The following is a 24,315-nucleotide window of genomic DNA, read 5'->3' on the forward strand; positions in this document are numbered from 1 at the left end:
TGCATGCACCCCTAATTTCCTGTTTGATGCCCTCCCCAACATCCCTATTACTGTTTGGAGGTCTGTACACAACTCCTACTAACGTTTTTTGCCCTCCGACCTGCCCGCTCCCCTCTGCACAGGGTGTCCAAAGATCGGGAGTGTGAGACTGAAGTGCAGCCAGAAATCGAGGAGCAGCCCCTTTAAATAGTGGAACAGGGGAAACAGCTCCATAAACCAATGAGCATCCTCACAGGTGCCTACATTGTGGCCTCCTCCTGTGCCGTATGATTCTATGATTATAACAATTATGTGGGCAAGGAGCAGGAGGGCAATCAGCACTTGTGGGGAATTAAGCCCAGCAAGGGGCAGCATCGACGGAAGAGATTGAGAGAAAACTGGATCGAAAATACATTTGTGGTAAATAGTTGACAACTCCCAGTTATGCAGCATCACGATCCTGACGGTCACCGGCGATGGTTGGCCAAAGCTGACCAAGAGCTGCGTCTGCTCGAATGGCAAGTTCAGAACCCGTTGTAAAATAAAGTTTGGAAGTTGCGCTGAATGCATTGGCAGTGGCTGTGTGTCTGTGAGTGCAGCACTCCAATACAGAGCATTCATTGTCCAGCTCCCCCTCCGTCCTCTCCCTGTGCTGCTGCCCTGTGATTACTATCAGTGTGGACTGGACCAGCATCCGACAGTAAACAGACCATAACCGCGGTCTAGAGAGTGCCATACAGCCTCGTCACACAAGGGAGAAAGGAAAAGAAGGTTATACCGGGAGGGTAAGATGAAGTAAGAGAGACAGATGTTCTCGCGTTTACATAGCGCCTTTCGCGACCACCACACCTCTCAAGAGCGCTTTACAGCCAATGAAACGGCACTGCAGCAACCCGCCAAGGCACCTCCCAAACCCACGACCTCTCCCACCTAGACAGGCAAGGGCAGCAGGCACATCACCTCCATGTTCCCCTCCAAGTTACACATCGTGCTGACTTGGAAAGATATCGGCCGTTCCTTCATCGTCGCTGGGTCAAAGTCCTGGAACTCCCTCCCTAACAGCACTGTGGGAGCACCTTCACCACACGGACTGCAGCGGTTCAAGAAGGCGGCTCACCACCACCTTCTCGAGGGCAATTAGGGATGGGCAATAAATGCTTTCTACCACATATCCGCAGCATAACTCAAACCGCCTATTTCCACCTCCGTATCATAGTCTGTCTCCGCCCCTGCCTCAGCTGATCCGCTGCTGAAACCCTCATCCACATCTTTGTTACCTCTAGACTTGACTGTTCCAACGCACTGCTGGCCGGCCTCCCACATCAACCCTATGTAAACTGGAGGTGACCCAAAACTCGGCTGCCCATGTCCTAACTCGCACCGAGTCCCGCTCACCCATCACCCCCTGTGCTCGCTGACCTACATTGACTCCCGGTTAAGCAACGCCTCGATTTCAAAATTCTCATCCTTGTTTACAAATCCCTCCGTGGCCTCGCCCCTTCCTATCTCTGTAATCTCCTCCAGCCCGTAATGTCTGCGCTTCTCTAATTCTGCCCTCTTGAGCAACTCCGATTATAATCGCTCGACCATCGGTGGCCGTGCCTTCTGTTGCCTAGGCCCCAAGCCCTGGAACTCCCTGCCTATCTCTCTTTCCTCCTTCAAGATGCTCCTTAAAACCTACCTCTTTGACTAAGCTTTTGGTCACTTGCCCTAATTTCTCCTTGTGCGGTCGGTGTCAAATTATTTGTCTTATAAGGCACCTTGGAACGTTTCACTAAGTTAAAGGCGCTATATAAATATAAGTTGTCATTGTTGGTGCGGTCAAGCCCACTTTTACTGGGGGGGGGGGGGGGTGACGGGGGAATCTTTATTCTTGCGCTGCCTGGTGGTGGACTCAACCATACAGGCCAGAAAGGAGGGGGGTGGGGGGTTCAGATTCGTGCCCTGGTCCATGCCGCTAATCTCAGCCATGGTGATGGCGAGGTGTCACAATTGGCCTCAGTACCGCTGGACTAACGATGAGGAAACAAATCAGCCAGGCCTCCTGATCCTGGGTGCCAACCAGCCCCTCCTGCTGGAAAGTGCGGACGTTACTCAAATAGGAGGTCAGGGTTGAAATGCTAGCCCCCTTTCCACCCCCCCTCACCAGCTTGGGGTTGCCAACTCTCCAGGATTGGCCTGGTGTCTCTAGGAATTGAAGATTAATCTCCGGGTCACTCGCTGTGAGCAAACACCCGGGAGAGAAATCATAGGGGGCGTTAAAAAAATGGTGTGTTTTTCTTAATCCGATTTGAACACTTTTGTTTAATCTCAAATTGGCCGTTACATTTCCCACATTACAACAGTGACTGCTCTCCAAAAGTACTTCATTGGCTGTAAAGCACTTTGAGACGTCCGGTGGTCGTGAAAGGCGCTATATTAATCCAAGTCTTTCTTTACTAGCTACCAAAATATTGGACATGGAAAAAAGGCTGTTTGACTGACAGTCAATGATCATCCAATCAGGTAATGAGCCTTTTCGCTTTCCAATTGGTGTGGGAAGGCGGAGCCCCGCGAGCGGGCTGGGCGACCAATGGCGGGAGTGCTGGGGCGGGGCAGTTGGAGGCAGGAGGTCATGTGACGACGACACCTCCAGGAACATGTCCAAGCAAGAGTTGGCAACACTGCCCCCAACAGTTAACGCAGCTGCCTGCACTCGCTATCTGGGTTTATACAAGTTGGCCACGTGCTTGATTCCTGGGATGGGAGGACTGTGCTATGAGGAGTGATTGAGTAGACTGGGCCTATACTCTCTGGAGTTTAGAATAATGAGGTGATGTCATTCAAACATACAAGATTCTGAGGGGGAATTGACAGGGTAGATGTTGAGAGGTTGTTTCCCCCTGGCTGGAGTGTCTAGAACTAAGGGGCACAGTCTCAGGATAAAAACATAAGAAATAGGAGCAGGAGTAGGCCATATGGCCCCTCTGCTCCATCATTTAATACAATCTTGGCTGATCCGATCATGGACATGGATAAGGGGCTGGCCTTTTAAGACTGAGATGAGGAGGAATTTCTTCACTCGGAGAGTGGTGAATCTTTGGAATTCTCTGCCCCAGAGGGTTGTGGATGCTCAGTCGTTGACTATATTCGAGGCCGAGATGGATAGATTCTTGGATTCTAGGGGAGTCAAGGGATATGGGGAATCAGGCGGGAAAGTGGAGTTGAGGTCAACGATCAGCCACGGTCTTATTGAATGGCGGAGCAGGCTCGAGGGGCCGAATGGCCTTCTCCTGCTCCTGATTCTTATGTTCTTATCGCAGAGGAGCCCTGTGCCACAGCAAAGAGTCAGCACATTTAGGAGCGGGAGGGGGAGACGGGAGAGAGAACAAAGCCCAGCTACAGCAGTGGACACGTCCTTGCTCCGTGTCGCTGTCCTTTGCTGGTTCTCTGCGTCGCTCCGCTCTCAGCTGCTCGCTGCGTTTGACAGCCACAGGATCTGTATTGTGATTTTCCTCGCTCCTCTCCCAGGCTCTTAGACAATGGCAGGAAGCCTCCCGGTTTCCTCGAGTTCCTGTCCTCGCTCTCACAGAGCTGCAGAGCGATTTTGGCCCGCAGTCCGACGGGCCAACCACTGGCCGCAGGAGCTGCTCTGATGGCCAGGACCCGGGGTCGTTGAAGCAGCCCAATAGCTTCCCCTTGCACTGCCTGCGACGTTTGTTCCCCCCCCCACACAACGTGAAGCTTGCTGTGAGCTCTCTCGCCCTCCCTCCTCAATGGTGAGTACCATTGATCTGTGTCGTTGTTGCTTTCTGCTTACATTGAATGCGGTGACAGGTCTTACAGCAGGAAAGGCTCCGCTGCTGTGTGGAAGGCAAAGTGGGAGCAATTTGTTTTCTTCTTCTACCTCGTAACTTTGGCCGTGCTTCTCCCTGCTGTCAGCCGTGGCTCAGTGGGCAGCACTCTCAGCTCTGAGTCAGAAGGTTGTGGGTTCAAGTCCCACTCCAGGGACTTGTGCACAAAAATCCAGGCTGACACTCCAGTGCAGTGCTGAGGGATAAACGTTAAACCAAGCCCCCCGCCTGCTCTCTTAAGTGGACGTAAAAGATCCCATGGCACTATTTTGAAGAACAGCAAAGACAGTTATCCCCGGTGTCCTGGGGCCAATATTTATCCCTCAACTAACGTCACTAAATCAGATGATCTGGCCATTTAATTCATTGCTGTTTGTGGGAGCTTGCTGTGCGCAAATTGGCTGCCGCATTTCCCACACTGCAACAGTGACTACACTCCAAACGATAACCAAAAAATTGAGTACGAGAGAAAACCAGCGAGAAATATAAAACCGATTGTAAGAACTTTGCCAAATATTTAAAAAGGAAGAGAGTAGCAAAAGTATATGTGGGTCCCTGAGAGGCTGAGACAGGAGAAATTATTATGGGGAATAAGGAAATGGCAGAAACGTTAAAAAATATTTTGTATCGTCTTCACATTAGAAGACACAGAATGGATACTAAAAATGTTGTAATGAGGGTAAGGAACTTAACATAATTAATATAAGTAGAGAAAAAGTACTAGAGAAACTAATGGGACTAAAAACCGACAAATCTCCTGGATTGACGGCCTACAGCCTAGAGTTTTAAAAGCGGTGGCTGCAGAGATAGTGGATGCATTAGTTTTGATCTTTCAAAATTCCCTAGATTCTAAAACGGTCCCAGCAGATTGGAAGGTAGCAAATGTAACACCGCTAGTCAAGAAAGGAGGGAGAGAGAAAACAGAACTACAGGCCAGTTAGCCTGACATCAGTCATCGGGAAAATGCTGGAATCCATTGTTAAGGAAGTGGTATCAAGGCATTTAGATGATTAGGCAGTCAACATGGTTTTATGAAAGGGAAATCGTGTTTGACAAATTTATTAGAGTGTTTTAAGGATGTAACTAGCAGGGTAGATAAATGGGAACCAGTGGATGTAGTATATTTGGCTTTCCAAAAGGCATTCGATAAAGTGCCACATAAAAGGTTACTACACAAGATAGGGGCTCATGGGATTGGAGGTAATTTTTTTTAGCTTGAATAGAGGATTGGTTAATGGACAGAAAGCAGAGAGTAGGGATAAACGGATCATTTTCAGGTTGGCAGGCTGTAAGGATCCTAGTGGGGTGCTGTAAGGATCAGTGCTAGGGCCTCAGTTATTTACAATCTATATTAATGTATCCAAGTTTGCTGATGATACAAAGCTATGTGGGACAGTAAGCTGTGAGGAGAACACAAAACGTCTGCAAAGGAATATAGATAGACTAAATGAATGGGCAGTAAAGTGGCAGTATAATGCAGGGAAATGTGAGGTTATTCACTTTGGTGACGGAAAAACAGAATATTTTTAAATGATGAGAAACTTTTAAATGTTGGTGTACAGAGAGATTTGGGAGCACGAAACACAGAAAGCTAGCATATAGGTACAGCAAGCAATAAAGAAGGCAAATGGCACATTGGCCTTTATTGCAAGGGAGTTGGAGTTGAAGACTAAGGAAGTGTTGCTACAATTGTACAGGGTCTTGCTGAGACCACACCTGGAGTAACGTACAGTTTTGGTCTCCATATCTAAGGATAATATACTTGCCTGGGAGGCGGAGGTTCACTAGATTGATTCCTGGGCTGAGAGGGTTGTCCTATGGTGAGAGATTGTGTAGATTGGGCCTATACTCTCTGGAGTTTAGAAGAATGAGAGGTGATCTCATTGAAACATACAAGATTCTGAGGGGGATTGACAGGGTAGATGCTGAGAGGTTGTTTCTCCTGGCTGGAGTGTCTAGAACCAGGGGTCCAGGCTAAGGATAAGGGGTCGGCCATTTAAAGCTGAGATGAAGAGGAATTTCTTCACTCCGGGTTGTGGATCTTTGGAATTCTCTGCCCCAGAGCGCTGTGGATGCTGGGTCTCTGAATATATTCAGGGCTGAGATCGCTAGATTTTTGGAGTTGAGGGGAATCAAGGGATTTGGAGATCGGGCGGCAAAGTGGAGTTGAGGTCGCTGATCAGCCATGATCTCATTGAATGGCGGAGCAGGCTCGAGGGGCCATAGGGCCTACTCCTGCTCCTAATTCTTATGTTGTTATGTTCAAAAGGACTTTGTTGGCTGTAAGGTGTTTTGGGACATCCTGAGGATGTGAAAGGCGATATATAAATGTAAATCTTTCTTACAGGCACACGCATGCACGCACACGCTCACACGCACGCGGCGTACACACACACGTGCGCGCACACGCTCACACGCGCGCACACACACAGACACACACACTCACACACACATGCACACGCGCGTACACACGCACGGCACACACATGCGAACTCTGAAATTCCCTCCCTAAACCTCTCCGCCTCTTTATCTCTCTCTTCTCCTTTAAGATGCTCCTTAAAACCTACCTCTTTGACCAAGCTTTTGGTCACCTGTCCTGATATCTCCTTCTGTGGCTTGGTGTCAAATTTCTATTGATAATGAATGCCCTTGTTAAGTGCCTTGGGATGTATTGCTAGGTTAAAGTCGCTATATAAATGCAAGTTGTTGTTTTTGTTGTTGCCTTGAAGCAGTCAGGACTGATTTTAAATATTTTGGGAATTGTTAGCTTGTGCTTTTAGAGCAATGGCTCAGCTTGTGCAAGTTTGGGATGTCCTGTGGGTGATTAACCAATGCTGGGGAGGATCAAGGGGTGACGGCTTGAAAGTGGGAGGACAAAGGACAGGATTTTGCAGGCTGAGTAAGTGAATCAAGAGCAACTGATGACAGGCAGTTCGGAAAGGAGGGGGAGGGGATTGCTGCTCACACAACACCAAAGAGGGCAGCACCTAGCCCAAGAATAAAAAGAAAGATGTGCATTCATATAGCACTTTACACAATCTCAGGGCGTCCCAAAGCGCTTTACAGCCAAAGAAGTGCAGTCACTGTTGTAATGTGGGAAACGCGGCAGCCAATTTGCGCACAGCAAGCTCCCACAAAATGTGATAACGACCAGATAATCTGTTTTTAGTGATGTTGATGGAGGGATAAATATTGGCCCCAGGACACTGGGGATAACTCCCCTGCTCTTCTTCGAAATAGTGCCATGGGGTCTTTCACATCCACCTGAGAAGGCAAACGGGGCCTTGGTATAACGTCTCATCCAAAAGACAGCACCTCCGACAGTGCAGCACTCCCTCAACACTACACTGGGAGTGTCAGCCTGGATTTTTATGCTCAAGTCTCTGGAGTGGGTCTTGAACCCACAACCTTCTGACTCAGAGGCGAGGAGGCTACCCACTGAGCCACAGTTGACACTTTTGAATACATGCACTGAAATCCGAATGAAGAAAGAAATCGGGCGTAGAGGCTGCGGGGGGGGGGGTTGGAACTGATTGGGGTGGCACGAGGGCGAGCCGAGTGTTACTTTGAGCGGGACACTGGCCTGTCGCCTCTGGATGAGACGAGATGTCAGTGGCCAACTGTGACACGCAGTCCCACCCCGACCAATGGTGGCTTATGTAACCAGCCTCAGTCCCAATTCCCACATTACAACAGTGACGACACGTCCAAAGTGCTTCATGGGCTGTAAAGCGCATTGGGATGTACTATGCTCGTGAAAGGCGCTATAGAAATGCACATCTTTCCTTCTGTGTTGGAAAGTCGCATGTTTGACCCTGGGAGCACACTTCATGGTGTGGAGGTCGGAGGTCACGGGCTCGTGGGGGAAGCAGCACTTGGCCTTAAAACACAGAATTAACCTTTATTTCCCGACATTACAACAGTGACTGCACTTCATCAGCACTCCATTGGCTGTGAAGGTTGTGAATCATACAATCATGGACATTCACAGCACGGACGGAGACCATTCGGCCCATCGTGTTCACGCCGGCCAACCAAGAGCTATCCAGCCTAATCCCACTTTCCAGCTCTTGGTCCGTAGCCCTGTAGGTTACGGCACTTCAAGTGCACATCCAAGTATTTTTATAAATGTGATGAGGGTTTCTGCCCTTTCAGGCAGTGCCAGACCCCCACCACCCTCTGGGTGAAGAAATTTCCCCTCAAATCCCCTCTGAACCTCCTACCAAAAAAGGCACTATATAAATGCAGCTTCTTTCCCTCATTAACACCACGGAGTTGACGCAGACTTGCCAATCTCACCCGGGCAGCACAGCTGGCCAGTTCAGGGGCATCACATTCCACGGGTCAGGATGAGGCGTCCCATTGTGGCAGGGTCGGGGGGGGGGGGGGGCCTGACTGTGCCCTCCCTGGCACCCCCCCGTCCCGGGGAGAGTTTGCTGCTGACACCGGATGCCCTCTTCCCCCCCCATGTGGAAAGTTGGCAGGCGGACAACCCATGACTTTGGCGAGGGCGACCTCAGCAATTTGAGCTGGCGAGGCAGAAGGTGGCACTGCTGCTGTGATGTTGCTGTTGTTGGCACATCCCTGGGCAGCAGCTGAGCACGGGCCAAACACTCAATCAGATCGCGGCAACACAAGGCAAGGACAAAGGCAGGAAGCCAGCCTGACCCTGATAGTGCAACATCGACACACTGGAAACCACGCGCTTCCCACACGAGCCCATGACCTTCGACCTCCTCACCATCCAGTGTGCTCATAGGGTCAAACATCTGACCTTCCAACGCAGAAGGTGTAAAGTCCTTACTCTACAGCATGAAACCACACGAGGCACATTCCAGGGACAAGGCCACTCTGTGACCTTAACTCTTTATTACAGCACTCCAGAAGTGATGATCCTGCGTGGGACCTCCCTTTTTATACCTGTGTGACCTGTAAGGAGTGTCTCCCACAAGTTCGCCCCCTGTGGTCAAGGTGTGTATCTGAGTTGAATGTATACAGTAATATAGTGTTACATTGTAGTTACAAACATGACATCACCTTCCCCCCGCCCCCCCCCCCTCCAAAGTCCTATTGGGGTCTGCGCTCCCTCGTGGAGCGCCGCAGTTGGGGCTCTGGTTGTTGGACACTGACGTGAGTGTCTGTCACCTGTGGTGATTTCGGCCTGTCCGGGCTGACCTCAGGGACTGTGCATTCTTCTGAATGCTTTTGTTGCACGTTCACTGGTGGTGTTGTGAGCTCCATCTCATGGTCTTCTTCAGCTTCCTCCGTGCCCATGCTGAACCTTTTTTTGACTTGGTCCAGATGCTTATGGCATATCTGGCCATTGTTGAGTTTTACCATGATGACCCTGTTCCCTTCTTTGTCAATTACGGTACCCTCAAGCCATTTGGGCCCCATGGTGTGATTGAGGACTAATATAGGATCATTTATTTCTATACATCTCCCCCTCGAATTATGGTCATGGTACTCATTTTGTGCCTTACGCTTGCCCTCAACTATGTCGGTCAGGGCTGGGTGGATGAGGGACAACCGAGTTTTGAGTGTCCGTTTCATGAGTAGCTCTGCGGGCGGGACCCCCGTGAGTGAGTGCAGTCAGGATCTATAGGCCAGCAGGAGGCGCAATAGACGGCATTGTAGGGAGGGTCCTTGAATCTTGAGCATCCCTTGCTTAATGATTTGGACAGCACGTTCCACCTGGCCATTGGAGGCCGGTTTGAACGGCGCAGTCCTGACGTAGTTGATGCCATTGCCCAACATAAACTCCCGGAATTCATAGCTCGTGAAACACGGGCCATTATCACTAACCAGGATGTCCGGCAAGCCATGGGTTGCGAAGATCGCATGTAGGCTTTCCACGGTGGTGGATGACGTGCATGAATTCAGGATGATGCACTCGATCCATTTCGAGTACACATCTACAACGATAAGGAACATCTTCCCCATGAACGGGCCCACGTAGTCAACGTGAATGCGTGACCATGGCTTGGTGGGTCAGGGCCACTGGCTGAGCCGGGCCTCCCTGGCGGCATTGCCCAGCTGGGCACATGTCGTGCACCTGCGAACACAGTGTTCCAGGTCTGAGTCAATTCCAGGCCACCAGACGTGTGACCGGGCTATGGCCTTCATCATCACAATGCCTGGGTGCTCGCTGTGGAGTTCCCTGATGAACGCCTCCCTGCCCTTCTGGGGCATGACTACCCGGCTGCCCCATAGTTGGCAGTCAGCTTGGATGGAGAGCTCATCCATCCGTCTGTGGAATGGTCTGACCTCCTCAGGGCATGCTCTGTGTGCGGGTGCCCAATCCCCAGTAAGGACACGTTTCTTAATCAGGGATAGGAGGGGATCCCTGTTTGTCCAAATTTTGATCTGGCGGGCTGTGATGGGGGAGCCTGCACTGTCGAAGGCATCGACAGCCATGACCATCTCAGTGGTTTGCTCAGCTGCCCCCTCGGTGGTGGCCAATGGGAGCCTGCTGAGCGAGTCAGCGCAATTTTCAGTGCCGGGCCGGTGCCGGATGGAGTAGTCATAGGTCGCTAGCGTGAGAGCCCATCGCTGTATGTGAGCTGATGCGTTGGCATTGACAGCCTTGCTGTCTGACAACAGGGATGTGAGTGGCTTATGGTCCGTCTCTAATTCAAACTTCCTACCAAAGAGGTACTGATGCATTTTCTTTACACCATAGACACATGCAAGCGCTTCCTTTTCAACCATCCCATAGCCCCGTTCTGCTGGAGAGAGTGACCTGGAGGCATAAGCCACAGGTTGTAGCTGACCCTCAGCATTACCCTGCCGCAACACGCACCCAACCCCATAGGACGATGCATCACATGTCAGAACTAAACTTTTGCAAGGGTCGTACAGAATCAACAGCTTGTTTGAACACAGTAGGTTTCACGCCCGATCAAAAGCTCGTTCCTGACAGTCCTCCCAAAACCAATCGCAACCCTTACGCAGGAGCACATGTAGCGGCTCCAACAACGTGCTCAAGTTTGACAGAAAGTTCCCGAAATAGTTCAACAGTCCCAGGAATGAATGCAGTTCCGATGTGTTGCAGGGCCTGGGTGCTCATCGAATCGCCTCTGTTTTGGATTCGGTGGGCCGAATCCCATCAGCAGCAACCCTCCCGCCCAGAAACTCAACCTCAGGAGCTAAGAACACACATTTAGACTTCTTGAGTCGCAGGCCTACCCGGTCCAGTCGGCGCAGCGCCTCCTCCAGGTTGTGGAGATGTTCCTCGGTGTCTCGACCCGTGATGAGGATGTTGTCCTGGAATAAAATCGTTCCAGGGATGGATTTAAGCGTTGAAAAATCGCGGCCACTGATCGAATGCCAAACGGGCGCTTGTTATAAACGAACAGTCCCTTGTGCGTGGTGATGGTGGTCAGGAGCTTAGATTCGTCGGCCAGTTCCTGGGTCATATAGGCTGAAGTGAGGTCCAACTTGGTGAACAGCTTGCCGCCTGCCAGCGTGGCGAAGAGGTCCTCCGCTCTTGGGAGCGGGTATTGATCTTCTAGGGACACCTGATTGATGGTGGCCTTGTAGTCGCCACAGATCCTGACAGAGCCATCCGCTTTGAGAATGGAGACAATGGGGCTCGCCCAGTCGCTGAATTCAACAGGCGAGATGATGCTCTCTCGCAATAGCCGGACCAATTCGCTCTCGATTTTCTCCCTCATCACATACGGCACCGCTCTGGCTTTGTGGTGCACTGGCCTGGCGTCCGGGGTGATGCGTATCACTACTTTAGTGCCTTTGAAACTCCCGACGCCCGGTTGGAAAAGTGACTCGAATTGTTGTCGGACTTGTGAGAACCAACTTCGCTCCACCGAGGACAATGCGTGAACATCCCCCCCATTTCCAATTCATCTCGGCTAACCAGCTCCTCCCCAACAGTGCGGGACCATTGCCCGGGACAATCCAGAGCGGCAGCCGGTTCACTATCCCATTGTGTGTGACAGCCAACATTGCACTGCCTAGCACTGGAATGATTTCTTTGGTGTAAGTCCTTAATTGTGTCTCGATACATTCTAATTTGGGTCTACTGGCTTTGAGTGGCCATAGCTTCTCGAATTGTTGAACGCCCATGAGTAACTGACTGGCCCCCGTCCAGCTCCATGCGTATTGGGATACCGTTCAGTAAAACCCCCATCATCATCGGTATGAATATTCACCGCATGGACTCGCTGAACCTCGGCGTCCATCGATTTGCCCCAAAAGTCACCCTGCCTCACAGAACCCTCTTCTGGTCCAGCTGCCTCGTATATCAGTCTGGTTGCAGGCTTTCTGCACATACGAGATAAATGGCCACTGAGATTGTAGTTTCTGCTGACAAACTGTTGGAATCTGCAAGATCTGGCCGAGTGTTTTCCCCCACACCTCCAGCACGAGTTAAACTTTCCATTGTCGGGGACAAAAGGTCTGTGGCCAGGAATTCCGCGCTGATTGTCCCTCTGACTGCTCTTAAGTACCCTATTAGTGGGTGTCAATGGCCCCATCCCGGGCCGCATTGTCCACTGTGATGGCGTGAACGTCCGTTCACCCTGCCATTGTCTCTGTTGAGGTCCTACTCTGGGGTCTATTACTGCCTAATGAATGTCGGACTGCCCCTGCCTGCCCGCGGGGCTCTGAGTAGCATTAAGGACGTTGACTCCCTGATCCCTCGCCACATTGGAGGCAGAATTGCGAGTGTAAATCATTTTTGTCTCTTCCTCACCCGCCATGAAAGTCTGACCCAACAACGCCGCCACTTCCAAGGTCAAGCCCTTGGTCTCAATTAACCTGCGAAAAATTCCCGCATGACCGATATCCTCGATAAAGAAGTCCCTTAGCATCCCACCCCTGCAGGCGTCTGTGAACTTACAGAGGCTGGCCAAGCGCCTGAGGTCCGCGACAAAGTCCGGTATGCTCTGTCCTTCGTGACGTCGGTGGGTGTAGAATCTGTGTCGAGCCATATGTATGCTGCTCGCCGGCTTGAGATGCTCCCCAATCAACTTGCTAAGCTCTTCAAAGGTTTTGTCCGACGGATTTTCGGGTGCCAGTAAGTCCTTCATAAACGCATAAGTCTTTGGCCCGCAGCTGGTCAAAAGATGAGCCCTTCGCTTGTCAGCCGCTGCATCCCCCAGCCAGTCTTTCGTGACAAAGCTCTGCTGAAGCCTCTCAACAAAATCGTCCCAGTCTTCCCCAACACAGTACCGTTCATCTGTGCTACTGGTGGCCATTCTCGCGGGTCGTGAATTCACGTTTCTCGTCGCCAATGTAAAGTCCTTACTCTACAGCATGAAACCACACGAGGCACATTCCATGACCTTAACTCTTTATTACAGCACTCCAGAAGTGATGATCCTGAGTGGGACCTTCCTTTATATATCTGAGTGATCAGGTCAGGAGTGTCTCCCACAAGTTCACCCCCTGTGGTCAAGGTGTGCATCTGAGTTGAGTGTATACAGCGTATACAGTAATACAGTGGTGTTACATTGTAGTTACAAACATGACAGAAGGAAAGACTTGCATTTCTATAGCGCCTTTCACGACCTCAGTACGTCCCATGTCAGGGACTGTGGCTCTCGTATTGGACTGTTCAGCCACCTAAGGACTCATGTTATGAGTGGAAGCAAGTCTTCCTCGATTCCAAAGGACTGCCTATGATGACGTCCCAAAGGGCTTTACAGCCCATGAAGCACTTTTTGAAGCACTGTTGTAATGTAGGTGGATGTTTCCACTGATGGGGTAGACTAGAACTAGGCATAATCTTAGAATAAGGGGCCGCCCATTTAAAACTGAGATGAGGAGGAATTTCTTCGCTCAGAGGGTTGTAAATCTGAGGAATTCGCTGCCTCAGAGAGCTGTGGAAGCCAGGTCATTGAATAAATTTAAGACAGAGATAGACAGTTTCTTAACCGATAAGGGAATAAGGGATTATGGGAGCGGGTAGGGAAGTGGACCTGAGTCCATGATCAGATCAGCAATGATCATATTAAATGGTGGAGCAGGCTCGAGGCGTATGGCCTACTCCTGCTCCTATTTTTTATGTTCTTATGTAGGAAACACGGCAGCAAATTTATGCACAGCAAGCTCCCACAAACAGCAATGGGATCATTGACCAGATAATCTGTTTTTAGGTGTTGGTTGAAAGGTTAAAATATAGGCCAGGACACCGGGGAGAACCTTGTTCTTCACGTCCACCCGAGAGAGCAGACAGGGCCTCAGTTTAACGTCTCATCTGAAAGACGTATGTTCTCACGTGGATCTGCACGCGAGGGTTAAACTGGTTGGGACATGGCCTTTGGAACATTGGATGATGGGGAATGGGCTACACCGTTGGTGCAGCCTTGCATTACACCGAGGATGCACACCGGAGGTCAGACCTGGGACCGTCGCAGTTATGGGGGAGTTCACAAGCAATTTCTAAACCTCGGCCGATCCCCGAGTGTTCAATACTCACAAGGTGAAGGCCCAGCTCTCGCAGTGAGGGACAACACCAAGGGTGACATGTGTCAGAGGACGGAGCCGCATTTATTAAGGACCCGATTGTGTTGTTGAAAAGTCTCAAAGTGTTCCTCACAGTGAATTGCTGTTTCCGAGACAAGAGGGGATGGGATCAATCGGGAAGCAGTGATTACCTCACACCACCCTCGGGTTTTCAGTCTGTAGGTTGTAGGAGAAATCGAAGACCGAGCGAGTGAGTGTGTGTGAGTGAGTGAGTGAGTGAGTGTGTGAGTGAGTGAGTGTGTGAGTGAGTGTGTGAGTGAGTGAGTGAGTGAGTGAGTGTGTGTGTGAGTGAGTGTGTGTGTGAGTGAGTGTGTGAGTGAGTGAGTGAGTGTGTGTGTGAGTGAGTGTGTGTTTGTGAGTGAGTGTGTGAGTGAGTGAGTGTTATGTGAATGAGTGTGTGTGTGAGTATGTGTGTGTGAGTATGTGTGTGTGAGTGAGTGAGTGAGTGTGTGTGTGTGTGTGAGTGAGTGAGTAAGTGTATGTGAGTGAGTGTATGTGAGTGAGTCTTATGTAAATGAGTGTGAGTGTGTGTGTGTGAGTATGTGTACCTTTACAAATATCTCAATTTATTGCTCTATAGATAAATATCTGTGTGTGAGTGTGAGTATCTCTGGATATCCGAGTGTGTGTAATTATGTCTGTGTGAGTCTATCGGTGCTGGAAATGGTGTTTGCTCAGTGCTCAGAGTCTGGATGAGAACTGCAGGAAGACAGGAGTGTGAAAGGGTTGGGTTCAGACACTGTGTGTTGGTTTTGTACGTCAGTGTTTGTGCTCAGGGACAGGGAGGGGCAGGAGTTCAGTTACATCCCGAGGCTGGGCCCTTCCTTTGGCACACAGTGAGGCTGAGCCCTGGTGGTGCAGTGCGTTCGGGCAATGTATTCATTGTTTGAAGCTTGGGCCCAAAGCAAGGCCAGCGATGCATTGGGATTAAGGTCAGCCAAGCGGCTCTGAGAAATGGTAACGGTCCTAATAGTTGTTTCGTTCCCACGGAACTGAGCCCGGGCGTTTCTAATCAGGCATCAATTGGACAATGTGTCCCCCTGCCTGACCCCGTACCACAGCCCCCCCCATAACCCCACCCTGCACCCCCGTGCCCCATACTTCATCCCCACCCTGTACCCCAGCCCCATACCCCACTCCGTACCCCCCCATACCCACCCTGCTCTCCGTTCCCCATCCCGACCCCATATCCCCCATACCCCATCCTGACCCCGTCCCCTTACCCCATCCCATACCCCACCCTGTTTCCCATCCCGACCCCCGTACCCCATCCCCCCCCGTACCCCAGTCAGTGTGAACACTTTCAATGTAGAAATGGAATGGAGAATATAGAAGGAACAAAAAACAAATCAGAAAGCTTTGGCAAGAACTTCGCATAGAAAGGTGAAAAAAATGTGCCGTGTATCCTCTGTAAATCGAGAAGGATATGGAATGATTTGCCATCAGGACGTGCGATATAGAAGGTTCCAGGAGATCCAGTGCTCTGTACGCTCCATTGTCCCCTCACTTTCCTCCCCTCTTCTGAAAGTGCTGACTGTGGCAGGGTGCAGTATAACTGGCATCGCCAACCCTCCAGTGCCTCAAGTGAAAGACTGGGTCCTGCCCACAACCAACATGGAAGACTTGCCACCCCCAGGAGCAGGAGAAGGCACGGTGCCACCTCACCGTGGGCAGTCAGCAGCGGGCACCAAATGCTGCGTTCCCAGCGTGCCACACCTCCCCAAGGCTGAGTTGCCAACAGATGAATCCTGGAAGATTCCCTTCCCTGGGAATGATGGGCTGAGGATATCCCGCGACCCCAACTGCTGCTCCGCCTCACACCAAGAGAGCCAACACAGGTCAGGGATCGAGTCCACGGCCTTCTGGGCTGCGGGGCCTAATACCAGAAACTTGCATTTATATAGCGCCTTCACCACAGTAACACGTCCCAAGGAACTGCACAGAAGCGTAATAAAAGACTTGTATTTATATAGCGCCTTTCATAACCACCGGACATGGTTTCACCCTCGCCATTGGTTTCCAGCCAATGAAGTATTTTATGAAGTGCAGTCACTGTTGTAATGTAGGAAACGCGGCAGCCAATTTGCGCACAGTAAGCTCCCAGAAACAGCAATGTGATAATCTGTTTATTTGTTATGTTGATTGAGGGATAAATGTTGGCCAGGACACCGGGGATAACTCCCCTGCTCTTCTTTGAAATAGTGTCACGGGTTCTTTTACGTCCACTTGAGAGAGTAAACGGGGCCTCGGTTTAACGTCTCATCCAAAAGACGGCACCTCCGACAGTGCAGCACTCCCTCAGTACTGCACTGGGAGTGTCAGTCTGGATTTATGTGCTCAGGTCCCTGGAGTGGGACTTGAACCCACAACCTTCTAGAGGTGAGGGGTTACCCACTGAGCCATTGGCTGAAACTTTTGAATACATGCACCGAGCTTCAAATGAAGAATGAAATCAGGTGAGGTGGGTGGGGGGGGCAACAGGAAAACTGATTGGGGTGGCACGAGGGCGAGCTGAGTGTTACTTTGAGCGGGACACTGGCCTGTCGCCTCTGGATGAGACGAGATGTCAGTGGCCAACTGTGACACGCAGTCCCACCCCGACCAATGGTGGCTTATGTAACCAGCCTCAGTCCCAATTCCCACATTACAACAGTGACTACACTTCCAAAGTGCTTCATGGGCTGTAAAGCGCATTGGGATGTACTATGCTCGTGAAAGGCGCTATAGAAATGCACATTTTTCCTTCTGTGTTGGAAAGTCGCATGCTTGACCCTGGGAGCACACTTCATGGTGTGGAGGTCGGAGGTCACGGGCTCGTGGGGGAAGCAGCACTTGGCCTTAAAACACAGAATTAACCTTTATTTCCCGACAGTGACTGCACTTCATCAGCACTCCATTGGCTGTGAAGATTGTGAATCATACAATCATGGACATTCACAGCACGGACGGAGACCATTCGGCCCATCGTGTCCGCGCCGGCCAACCAAGGGCCATCCAGCCTAATCCCACTTTCCAGCTCTTGGTCCGTAGCCCTGTAGGTTACGGCACTTCAAGTGCACATCCAAGTATTTTTATAAATGTGATGAGGGTTTCTGCCCTTTCAGGCAGTGTGTTCCAGACCCCCACCACCCTCTGGGTGAAGAAATTTCCCCTCAAATCCCCTCTGAACCTCCTACCAAAAAAGGCACTATATAAATGCAGCTTCTTTCCCTCATTAACACCACGAGTTGACGCAGACTTGCCAATCTCACCCGGGCAGCACAGCTGGCCAGTTCAGGGGCATCACATTCCGCGGGTCAGGATGAGGCGTCCCATTGTGGCAGGGTCGGGGGGGGGGGGTGCCTGACTGTGCCCTCCCTGGCACCACCCCGTCCCGGGGAGAGTTTGCTGCTGACACCGGATGCCCCCCCCCCCCCCCCAGTGGAAAGTTGGCAGGCGGACAACCCATGACTTTGGCGAGGGCGACCTCAGCAATTTGAGCTGACGAGGCAGAAGGTGGCACTGCTGCTGTGACGTTGCTGTTGTTGGCACATCCCTGGGCAGCAGCTGAGCACGGGCCAAACACTCAATCAGATCGCGGCAACACAAGGCAAGGACAAAGGCAGGAAGCCAGCCTGACCCTGATAGTGCAACATCGACACACTGGAAACCACGCGCTTCCCACACGAGCCCATGACCTTCGACCTCCTCACCATCCAGTGTGCTCATAGGGTCAAACATCTGACCTTCCAACGCAGAAGGTGTAAAACCCCCCCCCCACCCAATTTCATTCTTCATTTGAAGCTCAGTGCATGTATTGAAAAGTGTCAGCCAGTGGCTCAGTGGGCAGCACCCTCGCCTCTGAGTCAGAAGGTTGTGGGTTCAAAGTCACACTCCAGGGACCTGAGCACAAAAATCCAGGCTGACACTCCCAGTGCAGTGCTGAGGGAGTGCTGCACTGTCGGAGGTGCCGTCTTTCAGTTGAGACGTTAAACCGAGGCCACGTCTGCTCTCTCAGGTGGACGTAAAAGATCCCGCGGCACTATTTCGAAGAAGAGCAGTGGAGTTATCCCCGGTGTCCTGGCCAATATTTATCCCTCAATCAATATAACAACAAAACAGATTTTCTGGGTCATTATCACATTGCTGTTTGTGGGAGCTTACTGTGCGCAAATTGGCTGCCGTGTTTCCTACATTACAACAGTGACTGCACTTCAAAAAGTACTTCATTGGCTGGAAAGCGATTTGTCACATCCGGTGGTTATGAAAGGCGCTATATAAATAGAAGTCTTTTATTACGATTCTGTGAATTTCCTTGGGACGTGTTACTGTGGTGAAAGCGCTATATAAATGCAAGTTGCTGGTATTAGGCCCCACAGCCCAGAAGGCCGGGGACTCGATCCCTGACCTGTGCTGGCTCTCTTGGTGTGAGGCGGAGCAGCAGTTGGGGTCGCGGGATATCCTCAGCCCATCATTCCCAGGGAAGGGAATCTTCCAGGATTCATCTGTTGGCAACTCGGCCTTGGGGAGGTGTGGCACGCTGGGAACGCAGCATTTGGTGCCCGCCGCTGACTGCCCACGGTGAGGTGGCACCGTGCCTTCTCCTGCTCCTGGGGGTGGCAAGTCTTCCATGTTGGTTGTGGGCAGGACCCAGTCTTTCACTTGAGGCACTGGAGGGTTGGCGATGCAATTTATACTGCACCCTGCCACAGTCAGCACTTTCAGAAGAGGGGAGGAAAGTGAGGGGACAATGGAGCGTACAGAGCACTGGATCTCCTGGAACCTTCTATATCGCACGTCCTGATGGCAAACCATTCCATATCCTTCTCGATTTACAGAGGATACACGGCACATTTTTTTCACCTTTCTGTGCGAGGTTCTTGCCAAAGCTTTCTGATTTGTTTTTTGTTCCTTCTATATTCTCCATTTCATTTCTACATTGAAAGTGTTCACACTGACTGGGGTACGGGGGGGGGTGGATGGGGTATAGGGGTCGAGATGGGAAATAGGGTGGGGTATGGAATGGGGTAAGGGGACGGGGTCAGGATGGGGTATGGGGGGATATGGGGTACGGGGGTTGGGATGGGGAACGGGGGTCGGGATGGGGAACGGAGAGCAGGGTGGGTATGAGGGGTACGGGGTGGGGACGGGGGATGGGGTACGGGGCGGGGTGGGGTACGGGGGGATGGGGTACGGGGGTCGGGATGGGAAACAGGGTGGGGTATGGGATGGGGTAAGGGGACGGGGTCAGGATGGGGTATGGGGGGGATATGGGGTACGGGGGTCGGGATGGGGTACGGGGGTCGGGATGGGGAATGGAGAGCAGGGTGGGTATGGGGGGGTACGGGGGATGGGGACGGGGTGGGGTATGGGGCTGGGATACAGAGTGGGGATGGAATATGGGGGGATGGGGCACGGGGGTGCAGGGTGGGGTTATGGGGGGGGCTGTGGTACGGGATCAGGCAGGGGGACACATTGTCCAATTGATGCCTGATTAGAAACGCCCGGGCTCAGTTCCGTGGGAACGAAACAACTATTAGGACCGTTACCATTTCTCAGAGCCGCTTGGCTGACCTTAATCCCAATGTATCGCTGGCCTTGCTTTGGGCCCAAGCTTCAAACAATGAATACATTGCCCGAACGCACTGCACCACCAGGGCTCAGCCTCACTGTGTGCCAGAGGAAGGGCCCAGCCTCGGGATGTAACTGAACTCCTGCCGCTCCCTGTCCCTGAGCACAAACACTGACGTACAAAACCAACACACTGTGTCTGAACCCAACCCTTTCACACTCCTGTCTTCCTGCAGTTCTTCCTGCAGACTCTGAGCACTGAGCAAACACCATTTCCAGCACCGATAGACTCACACAGACATAATTACACACACTCGGATATCCAGAGATACTCACACACACACACAGATATTTATCTATAGAGCAATAAATTGAGATATTTGTAAAGGTACACATACTCACACACACACATTCACTCACACACACACACACACACACACAAACACACATACACACTTACACACTCATTCACATAACACACACACACACACACACACTCATTCACACACTCACTCACACACACACTCACTCACTCACTCACACACACACACACACACTCACTCACTCACACTCACTCACTCACAAACACTCACTCACTCACACACACACACACTCACTCACTCACAAACACTCACTCACTCACTCACTCACAAACACACACTCACTCACACACACACTCACTCACACACTCACTCACTCACAAACACACACACACTCACTCACTCACACACTCACTCACTCACTCACAAACACTCACACACTCACACACACACTCACTCACACACACACTCACACACACACACTCACACATACACACACACACTCACACTCACTCACACACACACTCACACATACACACACACACACACACACACACTCACTCACTCACTCACACACACTCACACACTCACTCACACAAACACATCTCGCTCGGTCTTCGATTTCTCCTACAACCTACAGACTGAAAACCCGAGGGTGGTGTGAGGTAATCACTGCTTCCCGATTGATCCCATCCCCTCTGGACTCGGAAACAGCAATTCACTGTGAAGAACACTTTGAGACTTTTCAACAACACAATCGGGTCCTTAATAAATGCGGCTCCGTCCTCTGACACATGTCACCCTTGGTGTTGTCCCTCACTGCGAGAGCTGGGCCTTCACTTTGTGAGTATTGAACACTCAGGGATCGGCCGATGTTTAGAAATTGCTTGTGAACTCCCCCATAACTGCGACGGTCCCAAGTCTGACCTCCGGTGCGCATCCTCGGTGTAATGCAAGGCTGCACCAATGGTGTAGCCCATTCCCAATGTTCCAAAGGCCATGTCCCAACCAGTTTAACCCTCGCGTGCAGATCCACGTGAGAACATACGTCTTTCAGATGAGACGTTAAACTGAGGCCCTGTCTGCTCTCTCGGGTGGACGTGAAGAACAAGGTTCTCCCCGGTGTCCTGGCCTATATTTTAACCTTTCAACCAACACCTAAAAACAGATTATCTGGTCAATGATCCCATTGCTGTTTGTGGGAGCTTGCTGTGCATAAATTTGCTGCCGTGCTTCCTACATAAGAACATAAAAAATAGGAGCAGAAGTAGGCCATATGCCTCGAGCCTGCTCCACCATTTAATATGATCATTGCTGATCTGATCATAGACTCAGCTCCACTTCCCTACCCGTTCCCATAATCCCTTATTCCCTTATCGGTGAAGAAACTGTCTATCTCTGTCTTAAATTTATTCAATGACCCGGCTTCCACATCTCTCTGAGGCAGCGAATTCCACAGATTTACAACCCTCTGAGCGAAGAAATTCCTCCTCATCTCAGTTTTAAATGGGCGGCCCCTTATTCTAAGATTATGCCTAGTTCTAGTCTCCCCTATCAGTGCAAACATCCTCTCTACATCCACCTACATTACAACAGTGCTTCAAAAAGTGCTTCATGGGCTGTAAAGCCCTTTGGGACGTCATCATAGGCAGTCCTTTGGAATCGAGGAAGACTTGCTTCCACTCTTAACATGAGTCCTTAGGTGGCTGACCAGTCCAATACGAGAGCCACAGTCCCTGGCATGGGACGTACTGAGGTCGTGAAAGGCGCTATAGAAATGTCCTTCTGTCATGTTTGTAACTACAATGTAACACCACTGTATTACTGTATACGTTGTATACACTCAACTCAGATGCACAACTTGACCACAGGGGGTGAACTTGTGGGAGACACTCCTGACCTGATCACTCAGATATATAAAGGAAGGTCCCACTCAGGATCATCACTTCTGGAGTGCTGTAATAAAGAGTTAAGGTCATGGAGTGGCCTTGTCCCTGGAATGTGTCTCGTGTGGTTTCATGCTGTAGAGTAAGGACTTTACATTGGCGACGAGAAACGGGAATTCACGACCCGCGAGAATGGCCACCGGTAGCACAGAGGAACGGTACTGTGTTGGGGAAGACTGGGACGATTTTGTTGAGAGGCTTCAGCAAAGCTTCGTTACGAAAGACTGGCTGGGGGATGCAGCGGCCGACAAGCGAAGGGCTCATCTTTTGACCAGTTGCGGGCCAAAGACTTATGCGTTTATGAAGGACTTACTGGCACCCGAAAATCCGTCGGACAAAACTTTTGAAGAGCTTAGCAAGTTGATTGGGGAGCATCTCAAGCCGGCGAGCAGCATACATATGGCTTGACACAGATTCTACACCCACCGACGTCACAAAGGACAGAGCATACCGGACTTTGTCGCGGACCTCAGGCGCTTGGCCAGCCTCTGTAAGTTCACAGACGCCTGCATGGGGGAGATGCTAAGGGACTTCTTTATTGAGGGTATCGGTCATGCGGGAATTTTTCGCAGGTTAATTGAGACCAAGGGCTTGACCTTGGAAGTGGCGGCGTTGTTAGCTCAGACTTTCATGGCGGGGGAGAAAGAGACAAAAATGATTTACACGCGCAATTCTGCCTCCAATGTGGCGAGGGATCAGGGAGTCAACGTCCTTAATGCTACTCAGAGCCCCGCGGGCAGGCAGGGGCAGTCCGACATTCATTAGGCAGTAATAGACCCCAGAGTAGGACCTCAACAGAGACAATGGCAAGCTGAATGGACGTTCACGCCAGCAGAGTGGACAATGTGGCCCGCGATGGGGCCACTGACACCCACTAATAGGGTACTTAAGAGCAGCAAGAGGGACAGTCAGCGCGGAATTCCTGGCCACAGACCTTTTGTCCCCGACAATGGAAACTTTAACTCGTGCTGGAGGTGTGGGGGAAAACACTCGGCCAGATCTTGCAGATTCCAACAGTTTGTCAGCAGAAACTACAACCTCAGTGGCCATTTATCTCGTATGTGCAGAAAGCCTGCAACCAGACTGATATACGAGGCAGCTGGACCAGAAGAGGGTTCTGTGAGGCAGGGTGACTTTTGGGGCAAATCGATGGACGCCGAGGTTCAGCGGGTCCATGAGGTGAATATTCATACCGATGATGATGGGGGTTTTACTGAACGGTATCCCAGTACGCATGGAGCTGGACGGGGGCCAGCCAGTCACTCATGGGCGTTCAACAATTCCAGAAGCTATGGCCACTCAAAGCCAGTAGACCCAAATTAGAACGTATCGAGACACAATTAAGGATTTACACCAAAGAAATCATTCCGGTGCTAGGCAGTGCAATGATGGCTGTCACGCACAATGGGATAGTGAACCGGCTGCCGCTCTGGATTGTCCCGGGCAATGGTCCCGTACTGTTGGGGAGGAGCTGGTTAGCCGAGATGAATTGGAAATGGGGGGATGTTCACGCAATGTCCTCGATGGAGCGAAGTTGGTGCTCACAAGTCCTACAACAATTCGAGTCACTATTCCAACCGGGCGTCGGGACTTTCAAAGGCACTAAAGTAGTGATACACATCACCCTGACACCAGGCCAGTGCACCACAAAGCCAGAGCGGTGCCGTATGTGATGCGGGAGAAAATCGAGAGCGAATTGGTCCGGCTATCGCGAGAGGGCATCATCTCGCCTGTTGAATTCAGCGACTGGGCGAGCCCCATTGTCCCCATTCTCAAAGCGGATGGCTCTGTCAGGATCTGTGGCGACTACAAGGCCACCATCAATCAGGTGTCCTTACAAGACCAATACCCGCTCCCAAGAGCGGAGGACCTCTTCGCCACGCTGGCAGGCGACAAGCTGTTCACCAAGTTGGACCTCACTTCAGCCTATATGACCCAGGAACTGGCCGACGAATCTAAACTACTGACTGCCATCACCACGCACAAGGGACTGTTCATTTATAACAGGTGCCCGTTTGGCATTCGATCAGTGGCCGCGATTTTTCAACGTAACATGGAAAGCCTGCTTAAATCCATCCCCGGAACGATTGTATTCCAGGACGACATCCTCATCACGGGTCGAGACACCGAGGAACATCTCCACAACCTGGAGGAGGCGCTGCGCCGACTGGACCGGGTAGGCCTGCGACTCAAGAAGTC

General features: G+C 51.2%; 1 protein-coding gene across 2 annotated transcripts in view; it reads left to right on the forward strand.

Moving 5' to 3' along the window:
* The first annotated feature begins 3,550 nt into the window (after positions 1–3,550).
* Positions 3,551–24,315, forward strand: part of LOC139230494 (chondroadherin-like) — a 46,019-nt gene continuing 25,254 nt past the window's right edge. The window contains exon 1 of one of the 2 annotated variants that reach the window (XM_070862316.1): positions 3,551–3,737. In XM_070862316.1, the coding sequence (XP_070718417.1) occupies positions 3,735–3,737 (3 nt within the window). In that variant the 5' untranslated portion in view covers positions 3,551–3,734. Of the gene's footprint in view, positions 3,738–11,702; positions 11,811–24,315 lie in introns of those variants that run through there. The other variant, XM_070862317.1, reaches the window with a different exon arrangement.

Source organism: Pristiophorus japonicus, chromosome 19 (genome assembly GCF_044704955.1).
Source record: "Pristiophorus japonicus isolate sPriJap1 chromosome 19, sPriJap1.hap1, whole genome shotgun sequence".
NCBI classification, from domain to species: domain Eukaryota; kingdom Metazoa; phylum Chordata; class Chondrichthyes; family Pristiophoridae; genus Pristiophorus; species Pristiophorus japonicus.